At 40.6% G+C, this 26773-nt stretch overlaps 1 protein-coding gene across 1 annotated transcript in view; it reads left to right on the forward strand.

Moving 5' to 3' along the window:
* LOC122807285 (cytosolic 10-formyltetrahydrofolate dehydrogenase) overlaps nucleotides 1–24449 on the forward strand; it is a 586928-nt gene extending 562479 nt beyond the window's left edge. Inside the window, exon 23 of the mRNA XM_044078406.1 lies at nucleotides 22582–24449. Within this exon, the coding sequence (XP_043934341.1) occupies nucleotides 22582–22637 (56 nt within the window). The 3' untranslated portion in view covers nucleotides 22638–24449. The remainder of the gene's footprint in view (nucleotides 1–22581) is intronic.
* The last annotated feature ends 2324 nt before the right edge of the window (nucleotides 24450–26773 follow it).

Genomic DNA, 26773 nt, shown 5'->3' on the forward strand with positions numbered 1-26773 from the left:
TAACTTGCTACCTTGACTTACATGTTGTCTCTCTTTCACACTTAATGCAGTTCATATTTTTTAACTCTTTGTATATCCAGAAAAATTTTACCAGTCCAACTGGGTGAGTGAATTTGACAGCACTTGTATCTGTAATCATAATCTGTTTTCTTCCTAGATCGACTATCCCTTGTAAGGTATGAAATGTGTTGAACTACCTTTACAATGAAGAGACTTTTAAATGGCAAATCAGGTGGTGAGGGGTTCATCATATTCTGCAAAAAGAAAGACCAGCATGGGAAAATTTTAAGATTGAAAAGGTTTATCCTACCTGCAAATAAATATTTATATTATACCAATAGGTTAATAAATTATTGTTTTTTCAAGGGCAATTTTAAATTGTTGTTCTGCTACAGAAAAACAAGGATTGGAAAAGTTTCACTCTAAAACTGTAACCTTTTTACAATTATAACTGGGTAGCAGCCAATTTGTGGAAATAATGAAACTAAAACTTTTGATTTATTAAAATTAATTATGTAACCAGTGGAATCATTGATCTGTTAAAAGAATAGTAACAAAATAAAGAAGACAGAACATCTGTTTAGAGTAGTATTATATCATCTGCATAAGTGAAAAATATTGTATGATACTTTTTAATTCTAATAATAGCTTTAAGCTCGTAACCATTGGTATCAGAAGTTAAGTTATAATGTAACAGAATGTTTTCGCCAGTTTGTAATTCTGTTAGTAATAGCACAACTGCTGAACAAATAGGGCAGGAGATGTAAGGGCTATTGTGTCAGGACTGTCCTCATCCAGTGGCCGCTATCACAAACATGTCTGGATAATCATCTTTATTGACAAAGGCTGTAAACTTAGGCAACTTAATGTTTTTCAAATCTGGACCTTTGCTCTTTATAGCTGTCCCATTCCTTTTCAATTCCTATAGTCTGTCATCCTGATGTTCCCATAACGGTCTGGTGAATCAGCCATCTGACCTTCCTCTACATCTGCATCCAATCCTGTTACCCATAAATGAGATTCCTTAATTTCCCATTACATTTGAATACCCACCTCTATGCCTGTCCACACTTTATGTTGATCAAGTGATTACTCGGTTAAAAAAAATCCACCTTTTTCTTGTACTTTGATTCTTATACTGGCACTTGTTGGAGCCAATCCTGTATTCTGAGAGTACTTGACAATTGTCAGTAGTAAAACACCACAAATGAGTAATCTTAGTTCCAGCAGAAATGAACAAAAAAGAGACTAAGGAGATGTTGCACAAATAAAGTTGGATCTTTTCTCCTGGGATCTGTATTGAAAATGGGTATGTACTCAGTCAGACTTTCCCAGTAAACAAAAGCAAATACATAAAAGGAGTCACACAGACACAATCAGTAAATTAATACCTTTACTATGCCTCAGGCTTTCTACAGCAATTGTTAATGTGAATTATAGACAGATTCTAAGTCTAAATAGTAGCCCTGTACAGTCTTAGATCAGTACTTTTTTCTTAAGAAAAGGAAAGCAGAGCTGGTATCCACTCATGTTGTCAAAGAAATATAAAACAAACTTGCAGTTATATACACACATAAATACTGTCCCAAGTTTCAGTGATAACAGAATCCCTTACAACCTTATTCCAACATTTAGTCATTTTTGGCTAGTGTTTCAGAATCGTCAAAAGGTAATGCAGAATCTTTTTTTTTTTCTTTTTCTCACATAGAAAAAATAGAGACACTGCCTTTATTCAGTTCAGCTACGAGATAATTTTTAAAGAAAATTAACATTTTTCTTCTGCATATTACAAATAACAGAACTGCGAAGATTCCTGTCTTGATCCCTTTTATATCATGTTACCTGGAATGAACCAAGTGACAGAAATAATGGAGGGCTAATTGCAAAAATAGTTTTTCATTTTGTTTTCCATCCCTTTTAAATGAAAGACAATGCAAAGAAAGTACAATTATGTAACAACTTACCTTAACAGTAGATATCCTACTGATCACTGCTGCAGTATTCATAACAATGGGTTATAGCTTGCTGACATCCGGCCGGGGTACCATAGTTTTACCTTCCCTGAGGGCATATGTCCAGATGATGACTTCAGCTTGTTGGCTTAGGGGTATATAATCAGATGTATGCGTCAGATCTTCAGACTATCTCCAAGCCAGCAACCTGAAGAAGGGAGACTGGTCAGCTAGGAGGGTCTTAGTTTGAACAAGTAAGTAAAGTCCCCCCCAGAACCCATGTAATATCCTGGAGAGAGAGAGTGTGTGTGTGTGTGTGTGTGTGTGTGTGTGTGTGTGTGTGTGTGTGTGTGTGTGTGTGTGTGTGTGTGTGCGCGCGTGTGTGCGTGTGTGTGTGTGTGTGTGTGTGTGTGTGTGTGTAAGTCATAGTATTTTGTGCAAGTAGTGAGAGAAAAGAAGAGAAGGGGATAAGGTGGGAGGGAAGGAATAATGCAACAGTAATCAGCAGGACATCTACTGTTATGGTAAGTTCTTACACAACTGTACTGTGTCCTGACTGAAATCACTGTGAAAATATTCGTAACCTGTGGGTGGTTCCCAGAGTTGTAGATAGAGAAAACGTTAACAGGCTAAAGTGAAGAAGAAAAGTCCAGGAGGCTAGACAGAATTGTTCTGGCAAAAACTGCCCTGTACCTGGAGATGTCTAGCTTATAGTGTTTAGTGAAGGTGTGGACAGAAGACCAGGTTGCAGCTTTCCAATTCCTTTTAGAAGGCACCAGATGAAGCCACTGCGCAAGTGGAATCTGCTTTCAGCCAAGTGGTTAAGGTCTTTCCATGGTGTGGGTAGCAAAAGAAATAGCCTTTGAGATCCAGGATGCAAAAATTTGTTTGGAAACTGGTTGTCCAAACCTGGAATCCATGAAGGAGAGGAATAATTGCTTTGTATTCCTGATATTCTTGGTTTTATCCAGGTAAAACCTCAATTGCCTGTGAATGTCTAAACAGTGTAAATTTTGTTCCTCCCATTTTGGGGATTGGGGAAGAAGGTTAGCAGGTTGGTAGTCTGGTTGAAGTCAAGACACTAACCACTTTAAGCATGAAAAAAGAGTTGGCTCTAAGGCTTACCCTATCTTTGTAGAAGAGGAAATAGCCATGAGGGCATGGAGTTAAGAGACTCAGCTGGTTGAAGTCAAGGCCAGAAGGATCATGGTTTTCCAAGTGCAGAATCTGAGAATAGCAGAAGTAGCCAGTTCAAATAGAGATAAAGTGAGTTTTTACAAAACAAAATTAAGGTCCCATGGTGGATCAATAAGCGTCCTTGGGGGTTTAAAGTGCAAAATCCATCTCAGATAAAGCTTAACTTCTGTCCTGGACATGAGAGGGTGCTTCAAAGCTAAACAGGCATTACTGGTAGATAAGTGAGCATTAATGCAAGAGTAGGCCAATCGCAAATGTAGTAAGTCATAGAAGTATTGAGGTGCAGTGAAGATGTCTAACAGAAGGTATTGGAGTTTGTGTTTAAGGCACTAGACTGAGAATCCTTTCCACTTGGCTGAGTAAGATTTCCTAGTGCTGGGTTTCCTGACTTCTTGAAGAACCTGAACAACCTGTTCTAAGAAGGCATGTCTTGTAGGGATTAAAATCCTATCATCCAGAGAGTGAGACTGAAGGAGTTCAGACTGGGTTGATGGAGCTGCCCTTTCTATTGAATGCTTTGATCTTGTGGAGGGATTTTCCAGAAATTTTCCTTTGATATGTGAAACAGGAAAGGGGATTAATGCTGTCTTGGCCAGAAGGGGGCCAGAAGCAGACATTTTGGAGATTCCTTCTGGACCTTGAGCAGGAGCCTTGGAAGCAGGGGAAGAGGAGGGTATGTATAGAGGAATTTTCCTATCCACTGGAAGGAGAAGGCATCTGTCTTCCAGGCTAGAGATGATGGGTTCCTTGTGCAGAATAGTGGGAGTAGGCAATGTTCCAGGGATGAAAAAAAGATCTATCTGGGGTGTTCCCCACCTGAGAGAAATGGATTTGAAGACCTCTGTGTTCAGAGACCATTTGTGTGGGTCTTCCATGTCCCTGCTTAAAGAGTTTGTCAAGATGTTCTTCTGGGAGGGAGTGTACATTCCAGTAAGTGTAAGATTCAGGTAAGAGGCAAGGTGCCAGACTTCCTGTGCCAGCATGCATAGGCGCCAGAAGCTGTTAAACACTGGGGAGGTGGAGGGTGGCAGGGGCACTTAGTGAACTTAAAAGGGTAATTTTTTTATAACTATTTGCTACCCCAACATAGGTGCACTTGGAAGACATTTTAAACTTAGCCAATTCCTTTTTGCTACTTGAATTAACATTTTCTGACTGGTCTTAGCTATCCCCATGGCTGATAATTGTATATTAGCCCTAGTGAGAACAACTGTGATCATACCATAGATAATTTGAGGGGGCCATGTAAGAGATGCAGCATTTAGGAACTGCCTCTATCCATTTATGGCATGAGGTGAAATCCTGGAGTACATTTTCTATTACCCATCCTTAGATCCAAGTTGCATTTGAATATGGATGGATGAGCTTTGCATTATTTTTATGGATGGTCTGTTCTGGAACAGTGGTAGCCTCTGTGATATATATCCATCTCTCCACAGCATTCAGTTTAGATACCTGGACTGAGTATTTCTGATACCATTTGACGTGCTGATGTTCAGTAGGTCCATCTGTATTATGGCCATTTCACACTGAGCTAATTGGATGAAGTTGGAGGAAGGGCTCTGAGCTAACGAATCTGAGATATATAACATTAAGTATCCTGTTTTTTGCTTATTTCTGAGTTATTTTGTAGCATTTTTATTTTACTCACTGTGTGTGAGGTATTAAGTAGAATATTTTACAATTGTTAAGCATCTGGTTGGATTTGTTTGTTCTGATTTCCTGCTAGGAGTGTATCATATAACTTGTTTGCATTTAAAAGCATTCTCTAGAGTCTCCTTGATCCTTTATCTGTTTAAACATTTCTGCAGTTTTTTTCTACCTAAGTAGTGTTGGTAGTGTAGCATTGTCCATACTCAGGCTTGTGTTTTGGGCCTAGTTGTTCGTTAGTAGAGGCTGTGTGTCTGAGCACATGTCCCAGGTCATCATAGCTTAGCCAAAGCCAGTATAGCGTTTCAGTGAGAGTGAATTGTTTGTGGTCATTGGCTGACTGGGGTTGGCTGGACTACGCCTTGGAATAAGCACCTCATTGGTTCTTTCAAGCTTTTTTTAAAGTTGTTTCAGGTTTCAACTTTGTTACTTAAGAAGTTAACTTGTGACTGTTTCTGCCATTTCACACTGAGCTAATCGGAGGAAGTCAGAGGAAGGGCTCTGAGCTAACGAATCTGAGATATATATCATTAAGTATCCTGTTTTTTGCATATTTCTGAGTTATTTATAGCACTTTTATTTTACTCACTGTGTGTGAGGTATTAAGTAGAATTTTCTGCAATTGTTAAGCATCTGGTTGGGTTTGTTTGTTCTGATTTCCTGCTAGGAGTGTATCATATAACTTATTTGCATTTAAAAGCATTCTCTAGAGTCTCCTTGATCCTTTATCTGTTTAAACATTTCTGCAGTTTTTTTCTACCTAAATAGTGTTGGTACTGTAGCATTGTCCATACTCAGGCTTGTGTTTTGGGCCTAGTTGTTTGTTAGTAGAGGCTGTGTGTCTGAGTACATGTCCCAGGTCATCATAGCTTAGCCAAAGCCAGTATAGCATTTCAGTGAGAGTGAATTGTTTGTGGTCATTGGCTGACTGGGGTTAGCTGAACTACGCCTTGGAATAAGCACCTCATTGGTTCTTTCAAGCTTTTTTTAAAGTTGTTTCGGGTTTCAACTTTGTTACTTAAGAAGTTAACTTGTGACTGTTTCTGCCATTTCACACTGAGCTAATCAGAGGAAGTCAGAGGAAGGGCTCTGAGCTAACGAATCTGAGATATATATCATTAAGTATCCTGTTATTTGCATATTTCCGTGTTATTTATAGCACTTTTATTTTACTCACTGTGTGTGAGGTATTAAGTAGAATTTTCTGCAATTGTTAAGCATCTGGTTGGGTTTGTTTGTTCTGATTTCCTGCTAGGAGTGTATCATATAACTTATTTGCATTTAAAAGCATTCTCTAGAGTCTCCTTGATCCTTTATCTGTTTAAACATTTCTGCAGTTTTTTCTACCTAAGTAGTGTTGGTAGTGTAACATTGTCCATACTCAGCAGGCTTGTGTTTTGGGCCTAGTTGTTTGTTAGTAGAGGCTGTGTGTCTGAGCACATGTCCCAGGTCATCATAGCTTAGCCAAAGCCAGTATAGCATTTCAGTGAGAGTGAATTGTTTGTGGTCATTGGCTGACTGGGGTTGCCTGGACTACGCCTTGGAATAAGCACCTCATTGCTTCTTTCAAGTTTTTTTTAAAGTTGTTTCTGGTTTCAACTTTGTTACTTAAGAAGTTAACTTGTGACTGTTTCTGTCATTTCATACTGAGCTAGTCGGAGGAAGAGCTCTGAGCTAACGAATCTGATATATATAACATTAAGTATCCTGTTTTTTGCTTATTTCTGAGTTATTTATAGCCCTTTTATTTTACTCACTGTGTGTGAGGTATTAAGTAGAATTTTCTACAATATTTAAGCATCTGGTTATGTTTGTTTGTTCTGATTTTTGTTTCCCACCCACCTTCCCTCTTGGTATCCTGTTTTTGTACTTGGTGGCTTTGCAGTTGCCCACCCCTACTGTAAATTTGATCTGGGACACTCCTCACCATCTGGTGTCATTACCTCATTCTACCTATTCCAGGGAGAACACTGGAGAAGGCCAACCCAGTTAGCTTCTGCTCCTCCTTTCCCCTTTCCAGTTTACAAAAAAAAATTCTAAGCTTATTCCCTGCCTTTCCTATAAGTTGTCTAGTCCAGATACAGATTTGCTGTATCCAGGACTGTTTGTAAGCTTCTGAGCCCCCAAGCCATTCTGTGTTGGAGGGAAGCCTTCTAGCTTAATTTTGTTTCTTAGAACTAGCCAGTTTTCTAGTTTCAGCACTCAGATCTGTTTCTTTAGCTCAGCACTTGTTCAGAACTCATTGTAAGCACTAAATAAGTTACAAATTACTACAGCACTCAACTTTCCTCACTTGTCTAGAGGAAAACAGTTTTTAGTACTTAATAAATAAACACCTATCCAGGCATGTCTAAGGGTCAGCTCTCTGTGTTTTCTCCTGTCTACCTGATGAATCTGGGCATCTTGGGGCAATGCAGCAATTGCCTCATGTACACAGACCACCCTCTCCTCCTACCACCCAACACTACAACCTGTGAGAGATGCACTTATATAACCAAAGTGGAAGCAAACCTGTCTTCACCCAAGACTGGACTAGACAATCAAGAGGAGAAGGTAAACACTTGCACCACACCCCACTCATCACATAGTCCCTCAAACCTTACACCACCAAAACACACACACATAGAAACACAAAACACACACCTACATTCGTGGAGGCTCTCAAAAAAAATATACCCAAGCAACAGGGACCTCCAAAGCAAAAACGCAAGCAACCTCCACCCCCCCGACACAACCCAAATGACACATAGCCCACAAACTCAGTGTGCCACAAAACCACAGCCCATAAGGCTTAACAACGTACCTAACACTCTAGTCATAGGTGACTCTATAGTCAGGCACACTGATATTCCACTCACCAGGCTAAACAAGGGGAAAGTCACTGTCTGCTGCCTGTCAGGTGCCAGGATTCGCCACATAACACATGTACTCGGGTCACTCCACAGCAAGTACAAATATGACTCTGTTATTGTCAGTGTTGGTGTAAATGACCTGAGACGTACCTCCCTGGACTACATGAAAAGAGACATGGATGAGCTTTCTGATCTTGTAGCCCAGGCAGGTATGACCCTAGCCCTGAGTAGCATCCTGCCATCACCCAGAATGATACCACAGTACAAGGACAAAATGATTGACTTCAACAATTGGCTAAGCTTCTGGTGTCATTCTAAGGGGATCCAGTATCGGAGTGCCTGGGATGACATGATCGACAAACCACGATGCTTTGGCAGAGATGGCCTGCACTTGTCACCCTTGGGATTCTGGATAGTGGCAAAGGCTCTTGCCACCCCTATAGTGCCTTTTTTAGGCAAGATTCAAATGACAAATTCACCACCGTAACAGGTACACGCAAGCAAAATCTGAGGGTAATGCTACTCAATGCTAGAAGTCTAAACCTCAAAATGCACACACTCGAGGCACTCCTTAAAATGGAAAACATCGACATCTGTGCAGTGACAGAGACCTGGTTTAAGGCTGCAGAGAGCACCCCTGCATTACCAGGCTATAATTCATACCACACCTTTCGGCCACCTTACTTGGACCAAAGCACTAAAGGCAGAGGCATGTCCATATTCATTAAGGATATCCACACCTCCAGACTAGTTGCTCAGCATAATGCATCTGAGATTATCCAAGTGCAACTAACTCTGGGCAAGACCGCAGTACAAATTGTAGCTTGTTACAGATCCCCCACCATGCCCAGAATTCCCACTCCTCATTTTTTTGATACACTGGAAAATATTAGGGTACAGCCTAACACCCTAATAATGGGTGATTTCAACTACCCCACCATTAACTGGGAAAACTACTCATGTACCAACTCTTGTGCTCAACGTCTTCTGGAATTCATAAATTCCAATGCCTTGGATCAACTTATCCACACCCCTACCAGGGAAACAATATCCTAGACCTGGACATTACGAACATGGGCAAGCGGTGTTCCACACCAGAGGTCAATTCCTCATTGGTCAGATCTGACCACAAGCAAATCACCCTAGACATCCACATCCACATCCCAGCCCCCCCCCCCCCCCATTAGGGAAACCACCGTAAAAAAATTCTGCAAAGCCAACTTCACGCTTCTTAAGACAGAAGTGGCAAACTTCACAACACCCATGCTGATAGACAATAGAGATACGACTGCTGAATCCTATACAGTTGCACTTTATAAGAACTAACACAAGTGCATGGATGCAATCCCTAACAGAACCAAGATGCTGTCCTCCAAAAAAAGGAGGCCAATCTGGTGGTCCCTTGCTATAAACAAACTCTACAACGGAAGAAAGAAACTGTTGCAAAAAAAGAGTAAAATCCCATCATTGGAGGAACTCCATGGTCAGCCTCAGTAAGAAGCTGAGATCCCTCATAAAATCCTCCACAGCAAGTTACGAAAACAAAATCGCCACTGATTCTAAAGACAACCACAAAGCATTCTATAGCTATGTCAAGAATCTCAATGGAAACACTCAGATCTGCTCTGAGTTACAGCACAATGGCATTAAATATACAGAACCAACTGATATTGCCAACATCCTGGCAGATAGGTTCAATGCTAACTTTACCCCTCTCTCATCCCCTAAAGGGCCCATCTCTATACCGGAAGAATGCAAAGTACCTGTAATCACGGCTGCACAGGTAAAAAATACACTCTCCAAAGCCAAGAACACAGCATCCATGGGAGCTGACAACATCCCAGGCTGCATTCTACATGAACTACAGAACAAACTGGCACACCACCTAAGTACCATGTTCATTCATAGCCTCACCTCAGGCTTTGTGCCCACTGAATGGCGCACAGAAACTGTTATCCCACTCCACAAAGGGAGAGCCACCACGGACCCCGGGAACTACCGCCCCATTAGCCTGACGAGCTTGGTCTGCAAGGCTATGGAGCGCATCATCATGGAACTTATAAACAGTGACATTGGTAATCTCCAAACTCTGGACCCTACCCAGTTCGGGTTTGTAAAAGGCAGATCATGTCTCCTAAGCCTGATAGACTTCTTTGAAGCGGTCATCAAAGCTGTAGATGAGGGTAAGGTGGTACACACAGCATATTTAGATCTCGCCATGGCTTTCGACACCACTCTGGAATTATAGACAAACTCAGTAAACTAGGTATAAATCCCTATGTCACCAGATGGGTTGCCAACTGGCTCACTGACCGAACCCACACTGTGAAAGTAGCAGACTCTAAATCCAACTTCAGAACCAGTGACAAGTGGAGTACCACCTATGTCCTTTCCTGTTTGGTGTCTACTTCTCTGAAGTACAGGCTAACACAGAAGGTCTTTGGCTAACAAAGTTCGCAAATGACTGCAAACTAGGAGCCATAATCAAATCTCCTAATGATGTGGACATCCTACAAAAGGGCCTCACTGAGACAGATGCCTGGTGTCATAGCCATGGCCTCAAGCTCAATGCCAAAAAGTGCATTGTCATCCCTTTTGGTAAAAACTCTGTACCCATGAACTACCACATAGGCGGTAGTCTACTTAACACCGAAAGTGTGATAAGAGACCTTGGGACACGGGTGGACAATAGTCTCTCCTTTGATAATCACTTCGCCACAGTGGTCAGGAAATCCTTCTACGTGGCACACCTCATCACAAAAAGTTTCTCATCCAGGAAAAAAGAGGTCATTGTTCCCCTCTACTCATCACTCATTAGACCCATTATAGAGTACCACGCCCCTTTTGGTATGTACCTCACAAGACATCTACAACAACTGGAAAGGCCACAGAAATACCTCACAAAGAGGATTACCGGCCTCAAACAGATGCCCTACGCAGACCATCTCAAAAAACTCCAGCTTTACTCTGTCGCATATCACCTACTCAGAGGCGATCTCTGCCTAACATATAAAGCTATGTCAAACCCAGAGCTGTTGGACATGCTCCACGTAACGAAATCCCAATCCCTCCGAGCTACATGCTCTAGGGACCTAAACCTTGTCACCACAATAAACAGAACATGCTGGAGGGATAGATTCCTGTCTCAGAGACTTCCCATACTCTGGAACAAACTACCTATCTATATCAAACAAAGCTCCTCATTAGCACTCTTCAAGAAAAATCTTGATTGGATGGGAGATAGGAAATTCACCCCAGGGATCACTTCTGTGACTCCGCTTGACAGGGGCACAGGAAATTAATTTTCTTGGGTGGCAAAAGCCAGTGTACCATTTGGCTAGGCTTATATTGGTTGGGCCAATAGCCTAGTACCTACCTATGAACCTATGTCTGAGGATGCTTTGTATGCCAGACATGTCACCTCTAAGCACTCTGTAGGATAGTAATAAATCTTTGAGGTGGTCCATGCAAGACCTATTGTTTAGGACTTGAATCCTTTTAGTAAGGTATCTCTGAAGGTATTCCATTTGTTGCATGGGGCTGGACAGATACATGCCAAAGTGGGCATTATACAAAATGATTGACATAATGAGAGTTTTGTAAAGGGGGACAACAACATCTCTTGATCTAGTCACAATCAATTTGTTTATAAGCTGTGCAATACAGAAAGGCTTTCTTATGACTCTGGGCACATGTTGGTTAAAAGTTAGGTCACTTTATACACAGGTTCCCAAATGCCAAACAATTGGATCAGTTCTCAGAGGGCATTGTCATGATTTTGACACCAGTTGCTATTTGGGACAAACCTTCCTGCGTGATGGTTAAGTCATTTGGGGATTCAATAACCTCCTAGCGTGCAGTCATCTCAAACTTAGCTGGCCAAAGTTATTTGGTATTTCATTTTACTTTTGAGATGTATATGCCAAACAGAAAAAGTCTCAGCACCGAACCCTGGTTGACTCCATTGGTGACTGGTCTCTTCCCCTGTTTTGATCTCCTGCATTCTGTGAGCCAAGTTGGCAATGCTGCGGGTGATGTAAGTGTTTGCTCCTACATTATTCATCTTTTGTACTACACCTGAGTAGGGGATTGTGTCAAAAGGCTTGACCAGGTCAAGGTAATATGGTGTGAACTGTTTTACCTTCATCCATTGCTTTGGTAACAAGAGTAGAGCTTAAAATTTGCCCATGATTTTGAGCCTTTCACACTTTCCTCTGGGCTGTTTTCAAACACATTTTAGGGCCATGCATACATCTATGCATTCCTTGATTCACCTTCCTGATTGTATTAAATTATATTCCTTGTATAATACAACACACTTGTTAGACTTAAGTTAAAGCGCATTTTAAATTTATTGTTTAAACATTTTTTTCCAGTAGGCAATGAAACAAAAATGCATTAACCAATAATGACAAAACTGCCCTATTCAGAACATTTCCATCATAAATGTCTACTTCCACACACAACTGCATTTTAAATTTATTGTTTGAACATTTTTCCAGCAGGCAATGAAGCAAAATGCATGCACCAATAACAACAAAACTGTCCTATTCAGAAAATGTCCATCATAATAGCCTACTTCGACACACAATTGCATTTTAAATTTATTGTTTGAACATTTTTCCAGTAGGCAATGAAGCAAAATGCATACACCAATAATGACAAAACTGCCCTATTCAGAACATTTCCATGATAACAGTCTACTTCCACACACAATTGCATTTTAAATTTATTGTTTGAACATTTTTCCAGTAGGCAATGAAGCAAAATGCATGCACCAATAATGACAAAACTGCCCTATTCAGAACATTTCCATGATAACAGCCTACTTCCACACACAATTGCATTTTAAATTTATTGTTTGAACATTTTTCCAGTAGGTATGAAGCAAAATGCATACACCAATAATGACAAAACTCCCCTATTCAGAACATTTCCATGATAACAGTCTTCTTCCACACACAATTGCATTTTAAATGTATTGTTTGAACATTTTTCCAGTAGGCAATGAAGCAAAATGCATGCACCAATAGTGACAAAACTGCCCTACTCAGAACATTCCCATGATGGCAGTCTACTTCTACACACAATATATAAATACAGAATCACAGTAGAGTTGAGCCATAGGCATGTTGCACAGCTTCTTGAAGTTATTTTCAATTGGGTTGGGGGGGGGGGGCAAAAGGCCAAAAAAACAGAGACGCATTTTAAACATTGCGTGTATAATTTTGGAAAGTTGCTTGCATAAAATGTTGTGTTACAACCAGGCATTTCACTGTCAAGTATTGAACCCAGAACCCAATGCACTACAGTCAGAGCAACATACCACTAAGCTAAACCAACAGTTTCTTGAAAGACAGGAAGACAAACTTAAATGGCTATCATATCATTTAGTGAATTCAGTTCCCACTTCTCACCATAGCTCTCAACCTCTTAGCACAAAAATACAGAACAAAGCCAATAGTGGGGGAATACAGCCCCAAAATAGGGACACATTTCAAATACTGATTTTATAACCTTTGAAACTTGCTAGAATAAAAGGTTTTGTTTTACCATACCAGAAGAGGAACAGAACAAAAATGTGAGGCATAAATTCACAAGTGATGGTGGCTAGGGACTTTAGGATCTTTTTTCCTTTACCTAAGTTACAGGATTTGAGCCCGAGTACCTCTACCCATCAGATCTATCCTGTTGGCAGCATTTACACACACACACACACACACACACACACACATACACACACACACACACACACACACACACACCGTTTTAGGGCAAGAAATCTGGGCAATGCCTAAACTAATGGGGGACAAATACCCCAGAAGTTGGTAGAATAACAGGATTTGACTTAGCATGGCTTTTGTGAAGGATATGAAGTCTGAAACACAAATGTAAGTCATTATTTCATGACTTCAGACTTCTGTATTTGCCAGAAAACCACAGATTTTTTGAGGAACACACAGAAAATACAAAGATAAAAACAGGACATTCTGCGAAAATCTGGACAGTTGAGAGGTATAAGGCACAATGTGTAACTACTGTGTGTGGGTGGCTGCGTGTGACTGCCTCTTCTCGGGTGTGAAGTGAAAAATGCATCAAATTTACTTTTTCCTTTCTTTTCAAAATAACAAAGTCAGAGAATGAATAGGTGTGGGCAACCTGGAAAAGACTGGCGAATAGGATTTATTATCCAGTGAGGCATATGTGTAACAATTCAAACAAGGTATAGCTGCATACAGGACACAAAAAAGATAGAAGTCTAAATACTGCCACAAGGAGAGTCCATCGTACTTTGGAAGCTATGAGCTTTTTTGTACGACTCCCTTTCATCAGGCATATTTCTTACTCAGTCATCTAGTATGGAAGCAGACTGCCCTGGAGTGTCAGTCCAGAGGACTTCACTCATAATTTTTACAATCAAGGAACTTGGAAAATTTTGGATTTTTGGATGGAATTTCCTATTAAGTGATTTTTTAAATTCCATTTCCTTAGAGAAGCTAGTGCTAATTCTTCCCCTAACCTAGGTGGCTTTGCCCTGCTGAATGGCTATTTTTATATTTACTTTATACATAAACAAGAGAAACAGTCCAGAAGTTGTGGGGAGAGCTGATTTTCTATAGCACGCGCCACACCTGAGAACCTGTGGGCCTTTCAAATAATGGACTTTTATATAAAGAAAGCGAATGAGAGATGGGGGGGGGGTGTTACTGTTGCTTCTCAGTTTTAAAAGTGACACAGGCGTTTCCCTATCAGTACTGGTTATTGGATCTGAAATTGTGTTATATCTTGCTGTCTTACAGGTTGTGTTACTGCTTGACATTTTTAAGGCACGTCATCTTTTACAAAATGAGCACCAAACTCCTTATTTAAAAACGGACTTTGATAAGCTATATCTAGCAGTGGAGGTAAGTAGTACAAGGCAAGGGAGGCAATGTAATGTCCGTTTTTTTTTCCATATTCATTTTTGCTCATCATAGGCAATTTATCTCAGTTCTTCATCCAGTGTTACAAACGTTATTAAGTAACTTAAATCAGCATATTGTATTTTGTATTTAATTATGTATTTTAGAAACTAATCTTTGGCTGTGGAATATATTTCAGCATTTAGATCATCTCTGAAAACAGGGCAGCCACGGTGGTGCAGTGGTTAATGTTGCCCCCTCACAGCAAGAGGTTCTCTGGTTCGATCCTTGGCTGGGGTGCCTTCTGTGCAGAGTCTGCATGTCCTCCCTGTGGTCGTGTGGGTTTTCTCTGGGTGCTCCGGTTTCCTCCCACATCCCAAAGACATACTGCAGGTGGATTGGACACTCTAAATTGCCTGTGTGTGTGTGCCTTCTGTGGAAGGTTGGGTGCCAGGCTGGCAACTTGACACTGTAAAACTCCACTGCAAATCATGAGCAGACAGGTGATCTGCTGTGGTGACCCCTAACCAGGAAAAGCCAAAAGAAGATCATCTCTAAAAACATGTTTCAAAATGGTTTCTTCCATTTGTTGTGTTTAAAACTCAAAGTCTGTAAAACCACATAATGTGAGCTGAAGAAGTTAATTTATCTTGGCCATCTGTAATGCAACTTGCCTATTGCAATATTTAAGGATTGGCCTACAAAGTTTTTTCACCCCCAAACAGCGCTAATATTGCAAATGTGAAATGTGTTTAGCATGTATGTGTTGCAGTGATATGATGCTTATCATACAGAATGGCATACATTGACTAGAACACACACACACACACACAACTAGCTTACTCACTGATCCAGCAGTATTCAGTAAATCCTTCCCGTTCCACTGTGCAATTACAGTCCACAGACACAGCTCCACACTGAATATTCCTGCTCCTCCTCGCAAACACCAGCCAGACATACATGCTGACAGCTTCTGAATAATCTGTTCCCGCTCACAAGCCAGACATACGCGCTGACGTCATTGCGGCAGCATCTGATTAATCCTTTCTGCTCGCAAACCGATGTCATTGTGGCAGTTGGGAGGCGCGGAAAACAAAACTAATTAGGACAGAGTCTGCAAAAAAGTGTGGGGGCTCCCCTCCCCCCTCGCTCTATGGTTCCGGCGCCCATGCCAGCATGCACAGGGGGTAGAATCTTGTGCCTCGATGCTTATTTATGTACCACATCACTGTGGTGTTGCCCATGTACACTAGCAGAGTGCCTGGCTTCCAAAGATGTGAGCAGGTCTGTACTGCTTGCAAAAGTGCCCTAATTTCTTTTAGGTTGATGCGTTCTTTCAATACTTGAGTAGGCCACTCTCCTTGAACTCTGCGGTCTCCTGTCCAAGCCTCCCCATCCCATACCCTCTCTCAGTTGTCTTTAAACAGGACTTGGTTGTGCAGTGTTGAGTGAAGGGAAGACCTGGATTGAAAGTAACCTGACTGCTCCACCAAAGGAGTTCCTTCTTGATGCAAGGAAGAAGAAAGAGATGTAGGCCTCTATAGGGTGAGAATGTTAAGACCACAATGATTTCAGATACTACTGTATTTTTCTCTTGTGTAGTCTGTTGAGGGGAAGCATATGGATTGTGGCAGCTATAAGCCCTAGAGCCCTGAGGGCAGCTATAAGCCCTAGAGCCCTGAGGGCAATGAGCCTCACTGGGTAACATTAACAACTCTGTGGCTAGGGAGGAATAAAGGCATGCATAGTAGAGCTGGGATTTTTTGTAACTGATAGCGAACCCCAGAAGTGTCAAAAGTCATACAGTGTAATGAAGATGTTTGGGAAGGGTGTCCCTGGACAACACCTGGTGTAGGAGGTTGTCCTGGTAAAGGAAGATTTGTATGCCCTAAATGCAGCAGAATGCCACCACTGGGACCAGATACTTTGTGAAAACCTTTGGAGCTATAGAAAAACCAAAGAGCAAAGCAGTAAACTGAAAATATGGTGAGCCAGTAAAGAACCTAGAAATGTTCTACAGGAAGGATGAATGGGAATAGGCTGCTAGGCATCCTTTAGGTCTAATGATACCAGTAAAGACTAAGGAAGGAAGAAGAGTAGAAGAGTTTGTAAGGACAGCATTGTGAAAGAGAAAACTCTTTAAAAAGTGTATAGTTAGGAGAGGTCCAGAATGAGTATCCATTGGCCCTCCTTTCATGGGACAATAAATATCCTTGAGTAAAATCCCTTCCCTAAAACGGTTGAGGGGACTTTTTCTGTGGTTCCCTGAGCCAGTATGTCTTGTATGATAGGGTCCAGCAGGGGTATCTGGTTGAGAGAAGGTGGGGATATTCCCCCAGGAGAGGGACTGCTTTCCCAAGTCATAGCATAACTATTCTTGATAATGCTTAAGACCCACTGGTCTAAGGTTACTATTTCCCAGAATGTGAGAGAAAGAGAAAGCCTTCTTGAGAGGGGAATGAGAAGTCTGGGACTGGAGAGGATGACAGGTGGAATATAGTCACAGGAGCCTAGTGCCAAATTGAGGCCTCCCGGGAAGGGTATCCTTTTGAGTTTTATCTGGGAATCTTGTCTTAGGAATTTTCCTTTGCCTGTGAGGGGATCTAGAATCTCTCTTAGCAAAGGAGGTAGATTTTGCTGGATAATTTCTATGATATATGATACCTGAGAACTGCAAAGAGAAGGATCTGGCAGCAGTCTTTCATTGCCTTGCCTTATTCCTGTAATGCCTTGAAAAGACTGACAGCTTGTGAGCCAACTAGAAAGTTATTATCCAAGTGGGAGTCTAAAAGTTTAGACTTGAAGTCTTCAGGAATAGGTTGGCCTCGCAGCCAAGTGTACCACCTGATAACTGACTCAGTAGCAGCTGCCCTAGAAGATGTATCCAGAGCATCATAACTGCATTTAATATTGTGCCTGGCTATTTGGGAAGCCTGGGCTATTAGGGATTGCATATGTTGTCTTGATTCACGTGACAGGAGCTATGTGATGGTCTTACTTAATGACTGGAACACTAAGTATTTAGTATTTTGAGTTTGGTATTTAATAGCTCTGAAAGCCAGAATGGAGGAAGTATACACTTTCTTACCCCACCTATCCATTCTTGACTGCTATTGTCAGTGTGGAGAACATTAGTATTTCAAAGGTTTGTCCGAGGCCAGTGATACTGTAGCTGCTACAGGGTTTTTATATAGGTACTTTAGCTCATCAAGTATTTATAGAACCTGTCCGGCCTTTTTGGAGGCTGAGAATCAGGTGCAGAAGAGTTGGCTTAAAATGCGTCTAGGTAAGCATCTGGTATTGGAGGAACTGGAGGAGGTGCTGGAGTGTCCATCTGTAAGAAGTTGTAGCATCTCTTTTGTACCTCTAACACCTGTTTAGATTGCCATTCAAAATGCTTCATCATGCTTTGCAAAGTTTCTCCAAAAGAAGGCTGTTCCAAGGGGGAATCCGCAGAGAGGGCGTCTACCTCATCAGAGGATATTTGTTTAGGTGTATGCAACTGAGAAGAGAAGATAGAGTGGTCAGAATCTCCCTCTGGTTCCTTGTCAGAGGATAAAGAATCTAAAGCCTGTTTCTATAGTGTGGCCTGAGAAGGCTGGGTCACAGTGGAAGGAGGCCTCAGGGACATAATTGCCTTGAATATTCCCTGAAAAGAATCAATCCATTCTTTCTCCCTGGACACAGCAGGAGACATTATGTGGTTAAGTTTTTTTTTTTTTTATGTGGCATCTGCCTGTAATAGCTTTAGAAGGTTCAGAGCCTTGGTGTATATTGATAAGAGTATTGGGAATCTCCTCCCACACAAGGATCTGAGGGATTCCACGAGGAGGGCCCTTTGAGATAATGAGGAGTGGTTTCTATCATCTGCAAGGGCTCAGGAGCTGTATTGGCTTCTGTACTGGGTCTCAAAGAATGCATTAAGAGTGGAGACCCTAGACCAGTGAGTTTTAGGGACAAATGACTGACAAACAGAACAGGTTTTAGGGACAAATGACTGACAAATAGAGCAGGTTTTGTAGTCGTTTTAGTGTGCAAGTCTTTGCATGGAATTTTCTTACTGCACTCACACTTACCCCTCCTAGCTAACATCTAGTAAGAGTTAAAGTACAGTCAAAGGTTTAGAAAGGAAGGATCCCCAACAGGGCACTTATCTGAATCCAACAAGTGAATCTATGATACCAAACGATAACAGTCCGTCAGGTGCAGCAACTGCATTCTGGTTGGTGGCAAAATAGTCTGAGGATCTTTTGTGTACATCCAGTTATATTCCCCTACACCAACGAGCTGAGGTTATCATCTGGACATATGCTGTCAGGAAGGTAAAGTTTTGGTACCCTGGACGGACATCAGAGAGTTATACAACCCATCTGTTATGAATACTGCAACAGATTTCAGTCAGGACCTATGTCTTTTGGCCTTTTGAAGTGTCAGACATTTCTACACCAAAAAAATTGCAAAATGTACAGACCTGAGCATCATTGTTCTCTGCTCAAGCAGGGAAAGTGGCTACCAGTCCAGTAAAGGTCCAGGTTCCTGCTAGGCTCCCTCATTTTTAAGCTGCTTAATCAATGTTCATTCCCTTACTTTGCAGACAGACTCACAATAAGAGAGAGGAACTATGACCTGCTCTTGCACCCTGAAAATACGTTCTCATTTCTTAACCACTACACAAAAATACAGTGTACCAACCATGTTTTCTCAATACTAGATCCTAAACCTTGGTACTCATTCTCATTCAGCACTGGAAACATCAGCACCTATTAGTGAATCAGATCAAAGCTTAAATCCTGTCTACTATATACCTCTAAGAATGCATAGTTTAAGTCCGAAAGCTTACATAACTTCTTAGACTTTTTCTGATCACATCACCTAAAACATTGTAACTTCTGTCCTTTCTATCCTTCCCAGAACACTGTGTTCTTCCAACCCCCTCTACCCCCTCCACCTCCTCTGCACACACTGTATCTCTCCATCACTAACTCCCTGGCTTCTCTGCTGCTGTCCTGTCTCTTCTCCTTGCAGTGTACAGGAGTCCACCATAATCCCCACTCCACCTTTTTCCTGCTTATCTTTACAAACACTTATAATGTGTTAATTCTAAGTAAAAAAAAAAATGTGTTAATTCTGAGTAAATAAAACAGATGTGTGTTCTTCACTCGTTTCCTCTCTCTCAGTCTTTCTCTTATTTCTGTTATCTGTATTTTAAGCTTAAGTTTTGAATACAGATGCATGATTGGTAATCATATTTGCATTTTATTTTTCTGTCCTGGCTGAACCTGAAATAGGTCTACCTGGATCAGTTTTCTATCCCACTTAATGGTTGTAAATAAGTACATAAAGATACATTCATACATATATATACATAAAAGTCTATATTTTGCTACTCTCTAAGTTAATGGGACATTTCTGTGCCTGTGCACACTACACAGTCAGATTCTCATACTGTATGCATGACCTGATATGCACTTTTAATGCAGGTGGCTTTTTTCTTTATTTTTGTTTTAAAAGTAATTTACTCCAGTATTGCCATTAGCAGTAGAAGACCACCTAACCAGCAGTCCACTAAATCATTTCCTGTTGACCAACAGCAAAAAGCAAACAAAAAATGTACTTTATTAACTGAATAAAGCCTAACTAATAGAGTCTGAAAATTGTATTACTTACCTGCCAGATGCTAATGATCCTTTGCTTATATAGTATGTGTAAAGATAGCTATTAATGTCCACAGTTGGATGTTCTGTATTTCTTCTTTTTCTTTATTCCTTTACTGCAGTTTTTGGTTTATTGAATGCAGTTCTGCTCTTAGGCTGTTGGAAATGAGTTGAAGAAGAACTAAATTAAGATCTCAATTTAATACTTTTATTAGGGCTGTTTTGGATAATGCTTAAGGAGATGTCAGAGCAACCATTTCAATTGCTGTTATGTTAGAAAAGGTAAAAGACAGATAGGTTTATGCATAAAATAAACTTATCCATACCTGAACAGCAAAACATAAACTAGAAGTTCTTACTAACAGTCCTTTGGGACACCATCTGAGTTCTACAAAGAGATCATAACAGTGTTGGATTTTATTGTAGCAACAGTCCAGCAAAAAGAGAGAAAAAATGTCCCTGATACCCGTTTCTATTACAGCCTTCACTAAGCACTGCTCTTCGAATTATAATTCCAGAACTTGAATGTCTTTTGGCACTTTGATTTTACAGGATTCATCTTCTGCATTTTGGCATTTGACACTTCTCTGGCTATGGCGACCCAGGTGGTTTAATGGCATTTTATATAATTCATCCCAACAGTCATCTCACTAAGGGCTGCCAGATACTAAACATATATATTTTCTGTATTAGCTGATCTGTGAAGGAGTCTTGTCAGTGGATATTGTTACTTTCCCCACCGTCCCTCCTTTACTTATGACGCCCCTCCATCCAGTGGCTGCTCTTGGAAATTCCTGTGTTACATCTTGTGCTTGGGCAGATGGCAAACTCAAGGACTAGATGATACTGTTGTATCCCAGCATATGACATCACAGAATGTGATGGCAGAAGTTGTTTGTCATCCTGAGTGTGGGAATAGAAGAGGAAAAAAATTGTTGAGCTGGGGATTGTATGACGCCCTTAGAGATCAAGATATGGTCAGCTTGATTTTGGTTCTTGTACCTTAAAGGCCCACACAAGTATACTGCTAACAGATGCATCTATATCTTCAGAACTCTTGACAGCAGCCAAACAAATGAAGCCTAAGAACACCATTGATCTTTCGGACAGCAGCGTGTCTTTATTTATAATTTGTCTACTTATTAGTGAATGTGATGAACAGTGTCTTAGTTCAGCCTTAAGCAGTAGGAGGGCTGGTGGGGTAGAACATCTTGAATGCTTCTGTTATGTTTTGGACAGAAAATGGTCATTCCTGCTTCAGCCCCACCTCAGTGAACACTTGTGGCACAGTCAATAGAGGGCTACTGAAAAGGCTGAATAGATATCACTGGTGTATAGGTAACCCTTCTTTCCATGCACATACCTTCTTGATATCTTTGACTCAATCTGGTGGAGAAACAGAAAAAAAAACTAGCAAAGTGGCTCTAGTGTTTGCAATATTGTTTATTCCTACACCTATCAACCAAACCCACACGTTTGTGTACTGTCAAAGTATAGGCAGTAACGCAGTAAATGTTTTTCTTTCAAACTATAGGCAGGAACGCGGTAAATGTTTTTCTGTCAAAGTATAGGCAGGAACGCGGTAAATGTTTTTCTGTCAAAGTATAGGCAGGAACGCGGTAAATGTTTTTCTGTCAAAGTATAGGCAGTAACGTGGTAAATGTTTTTCTGTCAAAGTATAGGCAGTAACGCGGTAAATGTTTTTCTGTCAAAGTATAGGCAGTAACAAGGTAAATGTTTTTCTGTCAAAGTATAGGCAGTAACACGGTAAATGTTTTTCTGTCAAAGTATAGGCAGGAACGCGGTAAATGTTTTTCTGTCAAAGTATAGGCAGTAACGCAGTAAATGTTTTTCTGTCAAAGTATAGGCAGTAACGTGGTAAATGTTTTTCTGTCAAAGTATAGGCAGTAACAAGGTAAATGTTTTTCTGTCAAAGTATAGGCAGTAACGCGGTAAATGTTTTTCTGTCAAAGTATAGGCCATAACACGGTAAATGTTTTTCTGTCAAAGTATAGGCAGTAACAAGGTAAATGCTCTTCATTTGTACTTGTGGGGAAAGTCAAAAGAACAGACCGCTACTAGGCTAAGATGAACAGGTTAAAGTGCATGTTGGTGGATAGAATTGGTTTACGGTACACTGCCTAAAGGGTAGGTATATGAAAAAGTCATACATAAAAAAATAAGTCCTTTGTGAATTTGACTTTGGACCTTGTGTCCATAACTTCTTCATTGTTTGGATCGTAGCTTTGCCTGTCATTCTTTTAATCTTTTTATTCTTAAGATAGCAGTCTTGCTGATAACACATACATTATCTTTTTATAGATGACTGGTGGTATTCTAATGTCTTACCATGAATTTCTTTATTTTTCCTCAGGGGAAGAAGCTTTAAATGAATACCTGCGAACTAAGGCTGTCACTATAGAATATTAAGAAACAAGTCATCTCTGTCATGTGGAGAAGTGTGTCACAGCATGGAAAATAGCAAATGGACTGAAAGCAGTAAATGTGTTTTCCTGCTTACGTTTCCTGAGCCCATGATAATTGTTTTAACACAAACTATGTACTTGAGCACTACATTTTTTTAGGAGTATCATATGACACCATCTCACCCACTGCAATAGCTTCTAGTACAAATGTACATTTGAGCGTTATAAAGTACATGAGGCTTCGGGGCAGTGTTCAGTGCCTGTTGTCACATTGTAACTTAAGTAGCTTTTTAATATAAAACTTGATTATTTATCATGTACAGCCTTAAAAATGAAAACTCTAAAAGCATCTCCAGGACAAAGCAGTGAGTATAGGGGAAGTTTTATAACATTTGTTGTCAGTGCCTTCATATCTTCCTTCCAGTGTAACATCATGCTAATTACAATACGTTAGGAGCAAACTTGTCCACAGCTTTATTTATGTATTTTTTTAGAGCTGTCCCCATACACACGAAGATGTGTGCATGCTTCTGCACATAACTGCAGACATACACTTGTTTCATCATCCATCACTATAGTATGCTATACCTCAATGTTCAGTCTTTGTACAGTAAATAAATGAAGGAACAAACACTGTCTTTAAGTGTAACTTTCCAGACCAAGCACTTTCCATGTCGACTAGTTGCACAGGTCATGTATTAATACTGTGGACTTTCATGTTCACATGTTGGGAAAGGACTTTATTTCTCAGAATCTGTCTTCGATACTCATGCTAAGTACATTTTTTCTTTCCAGAGGATGTGTCCCACAACAGTGACGAAGTTTATCTTTGTAGACATTTCATGTCTTGTTTATGACAATGCTGATGGAAAGAGATATGTAGCCTGAGTTCACCCAAATGCTGTGCTTAGAGCTGTCTCAGTGCAGCTACTGTCATCTCTTGAAGGTGCCGTTAAACTTGTCTGGTGTACCACGTTGTCATTCCTTTGTGAACATGCCGAGCACTTTGGATACATGTCAACTTATCAACAGCAGTTTAGGGGAACATGAAAAAATTCAAAAACATTCACCTCCAAGGAATTCCCCCTACACCCCCCCCCCCCCATGTGGAGGGACACCCCTAGAACTTATATACACCAACTCTGAGGTTGCACAACAGTAGGAAAATATGTAAACTCCACTATCAATGAAAGTAGTTCTGATGAGCATTCCTTGATCTTTTCATGTCTGCCGAAACTGCTCTTGATAAATCAGCAGAAACCCTCTTTCACATTACTCCAGTTCTTTAATTCCCTTTTTTGGTAGCTGTTCATTTTACATTGCGAACTAGTTTAGTTACAATTTTATTATATGCCCACCTGAACTGGATCTAATTTTACAAATAAATCTTATTGGTGATGGCAGAATGACTTCAGCATATCTCAGTGCCATATTTTAGCTTGCAAATATGAATGAACATAACCCTCAGGCATAGTTTTCAACCAATCAGGGACAAATCTAGAAATAATCAAGGACAATAAAGGACACTTTTAAAATATTAGTACTATTAGCCTGAGGCATTGCCAGAATAAGACATATGTGACTTAATATATATTTTCTGATTTAAAAAAGTAACATAACTCTACTTATTGTCCTTATTTACTGTTTAATTCATCGGGTCCCTATTAGATCGACGAAAAATCAAAATCTCAAATGGCTTAGATGTCGAAAATACCGTTCTTCGTAATCACTATTGTGAAATCGATGTACAGTGAAGATCGGAAAATTTGCACTTTCATCACCGTAGTGCGATCTTGGAGTTGGAATATATATTTAGTGAGGGTTGGGGGTGCAGCCCCCCACAGTAGCGATTTCAATTACCTGCATTTCCACTCATGTGAGTGTTCGAGATTTTGAAATTTCGTCTATATAATATAGACCCAATTCATCACCTTTTTACCAAAGGTTAACAGTTTTAGGAAGGATTAAGAGAGAAATTTGAGTCAAAATCGGGAAGGAGGTATACCTTCAAATCTTCTTCCTATTCTGTGTTCCCCAGAATGACTGCTTTTGTTATGTATGTTATGTGTTTATTGTATTACCACACCAAAGTGCATGATTTTGTACTTTTTATATTAATTAAACTCACTTGCATATACACTTACCATACGCTTGTTCACCCTACAGACCTTATCAGACATTGCTAATGACTGACTATCTAATGTTGGAAGTCATTGGCAGACATGTCAACCTTGTACTTCTAACTCCAGTGCAGAGTTCTCAACAGTCCCTGATTTTGCAAAATTATCCTGACTTTACTTCATATTTTTGGTCAGTTCCTCATAAAATCCGTGTTTTTGGCAAATCATGAAGGATTGTGTCACTACATAATGACATATATTTGGGTTTCAGATTTCATTTCCTTCAGAAAATGCATTGTAATGTGAAACTTTCTAGAAATAATATCTAATGTCTATCCCTGATTTTGGCCCTTTGCCCCTCATCGCTTTGGGCTTTGTTTCTGATTCTTGTGTTTAGAGGTTGAGGGGTATGCCCCAGTGTGATGTCATGCACAGGTATGCTGACAGTAATGTCCTAGCACTGAACTGGTGAAAACTGTGCCACCTAGCTGTTTGCAGCTTTTTTCTCAGATAGCTGTGCTGTAGTTCCTGCTGTGTGTTTGCATTCACTTAGCCAGTTTCCTTTTCACCTCACTACTTTGGGCCTCACCCACATATTCTTTAATTTCCCCAAAAGACTTATATATGACACAGACTAAGAAGTCTTGCTGAAAGCCATCTGTACCTCACCAAGTTACATTGAGTTCAATATGCATTTTAGTGCATTCATGCATCTGAATCAGGCTGAAATTGCAAAACTTTTCTTGTATAATGCCATACTGTTGGCATGTGGTCCACCAACAGCCAGCACATCAAGCACCATGCTACTGAGCCAAAGTTTCAGTTCTATGCAGAGAATTTATCTTGCTTTACAGTGTCACAAGGTAGAGCTGATACTGTTAATGAACCCCCTACATGAATATCCCCTTGCTGAAAATACAGTTTGGTCACTGAAGACCAATATTCCATTTCACATAGAGTCATAGACTGTTACTAGGCTAATGATCTGGGGGCCCTTTCTAAGCCTAGTCAAGTTTTCCCCAAAAGAATAATGATGTCCCGTATCCAAATAGGACACTGAGGGCCAGGCATTTATAAGCTACTGATGCCAGGCCCGGTAAAAATTTCCTGTTCCCCATGCACTTGTCTAGGTTGCTTTTTAAATGGGTAATAGACAAACTCAGCTTCATATGGATGGGAAGCCTGTTCCATAGGAGGGGCAGTCTTTAGGGCAGAAATCTGTCTCTCCAGCATGTTCTGTTTAAGTTACAGACAAAATTCAGGTCCCTAGACCTTATATTTCTATTATTCTTTGACTTACCAATATGTAGGAGATTCATAAGTGTGGGGTTTGTGAATGTCTTGTAAGCCAGGCATAGATAACCCCTCAGCAACCTACAAGAGACTTAGAGGGAAAGGACTTTAAGGCACTTTGCATAAGGCAGGTTCGTTATGCTTTGTATTCTTTTTATAAGGAACCTCTGAGATTGCTCTAGTTGCTGCATATGCCTGTTCAGGTACATACCAAAGGGAGCATTGTACTCTATGATTGCTCTGATAAGGGTGGAGTACAGTGGGATACAGACATCTTTGGGGACCTAGATCCCTAACTTATAAGTTGTGCAACATAAAATTTCCTCACCACTGTGGCCATGTGGTGGTTGAAGATAAGGCTACTCTCCGCATGTGTACCCAGATCCCTGATCATCCCCCCATGTTCGATAGTACAAGGTCAAGGATATTAGTACGCGTGGCAGGAGAATGGACCAACTGTTCCAGGATGTTTGTTTTAACAAAGTTTAGGACTTGCTGAGCTTGTACTTTAGAAGTGGTGTCGGCTTCCAAATCTATAGAGGGGTAGTTGAGAATGTTATTGTCTGCAAGGGAGTTGATGATAACCCCGAGGTTGCAATCATCTGCAAACTTAGTCTGCTATAACTCTTCAGCATTTTCTTCCATTTCAAAGAAATAGATGTCAAAAAGAAGCGGATCCACCACAGAGCCCTGGGGGACTCCACTAGTGACTGGATTCTTGGTTGAG

This window comes from Protopterus annectens, chromosome 7.part0, assembly GCF_019279795.1.
Source record: "Protopterus annectens isolate FY-2018-M chromosome 7.part0, PAN1.0, whole genome shotgun sequence".
Lineage (NCBI taxonomy): Eukaryota > Metazoa > Chordata > Ceratodontiformes > Protopteridae > Protopterus > Protopterus annectens.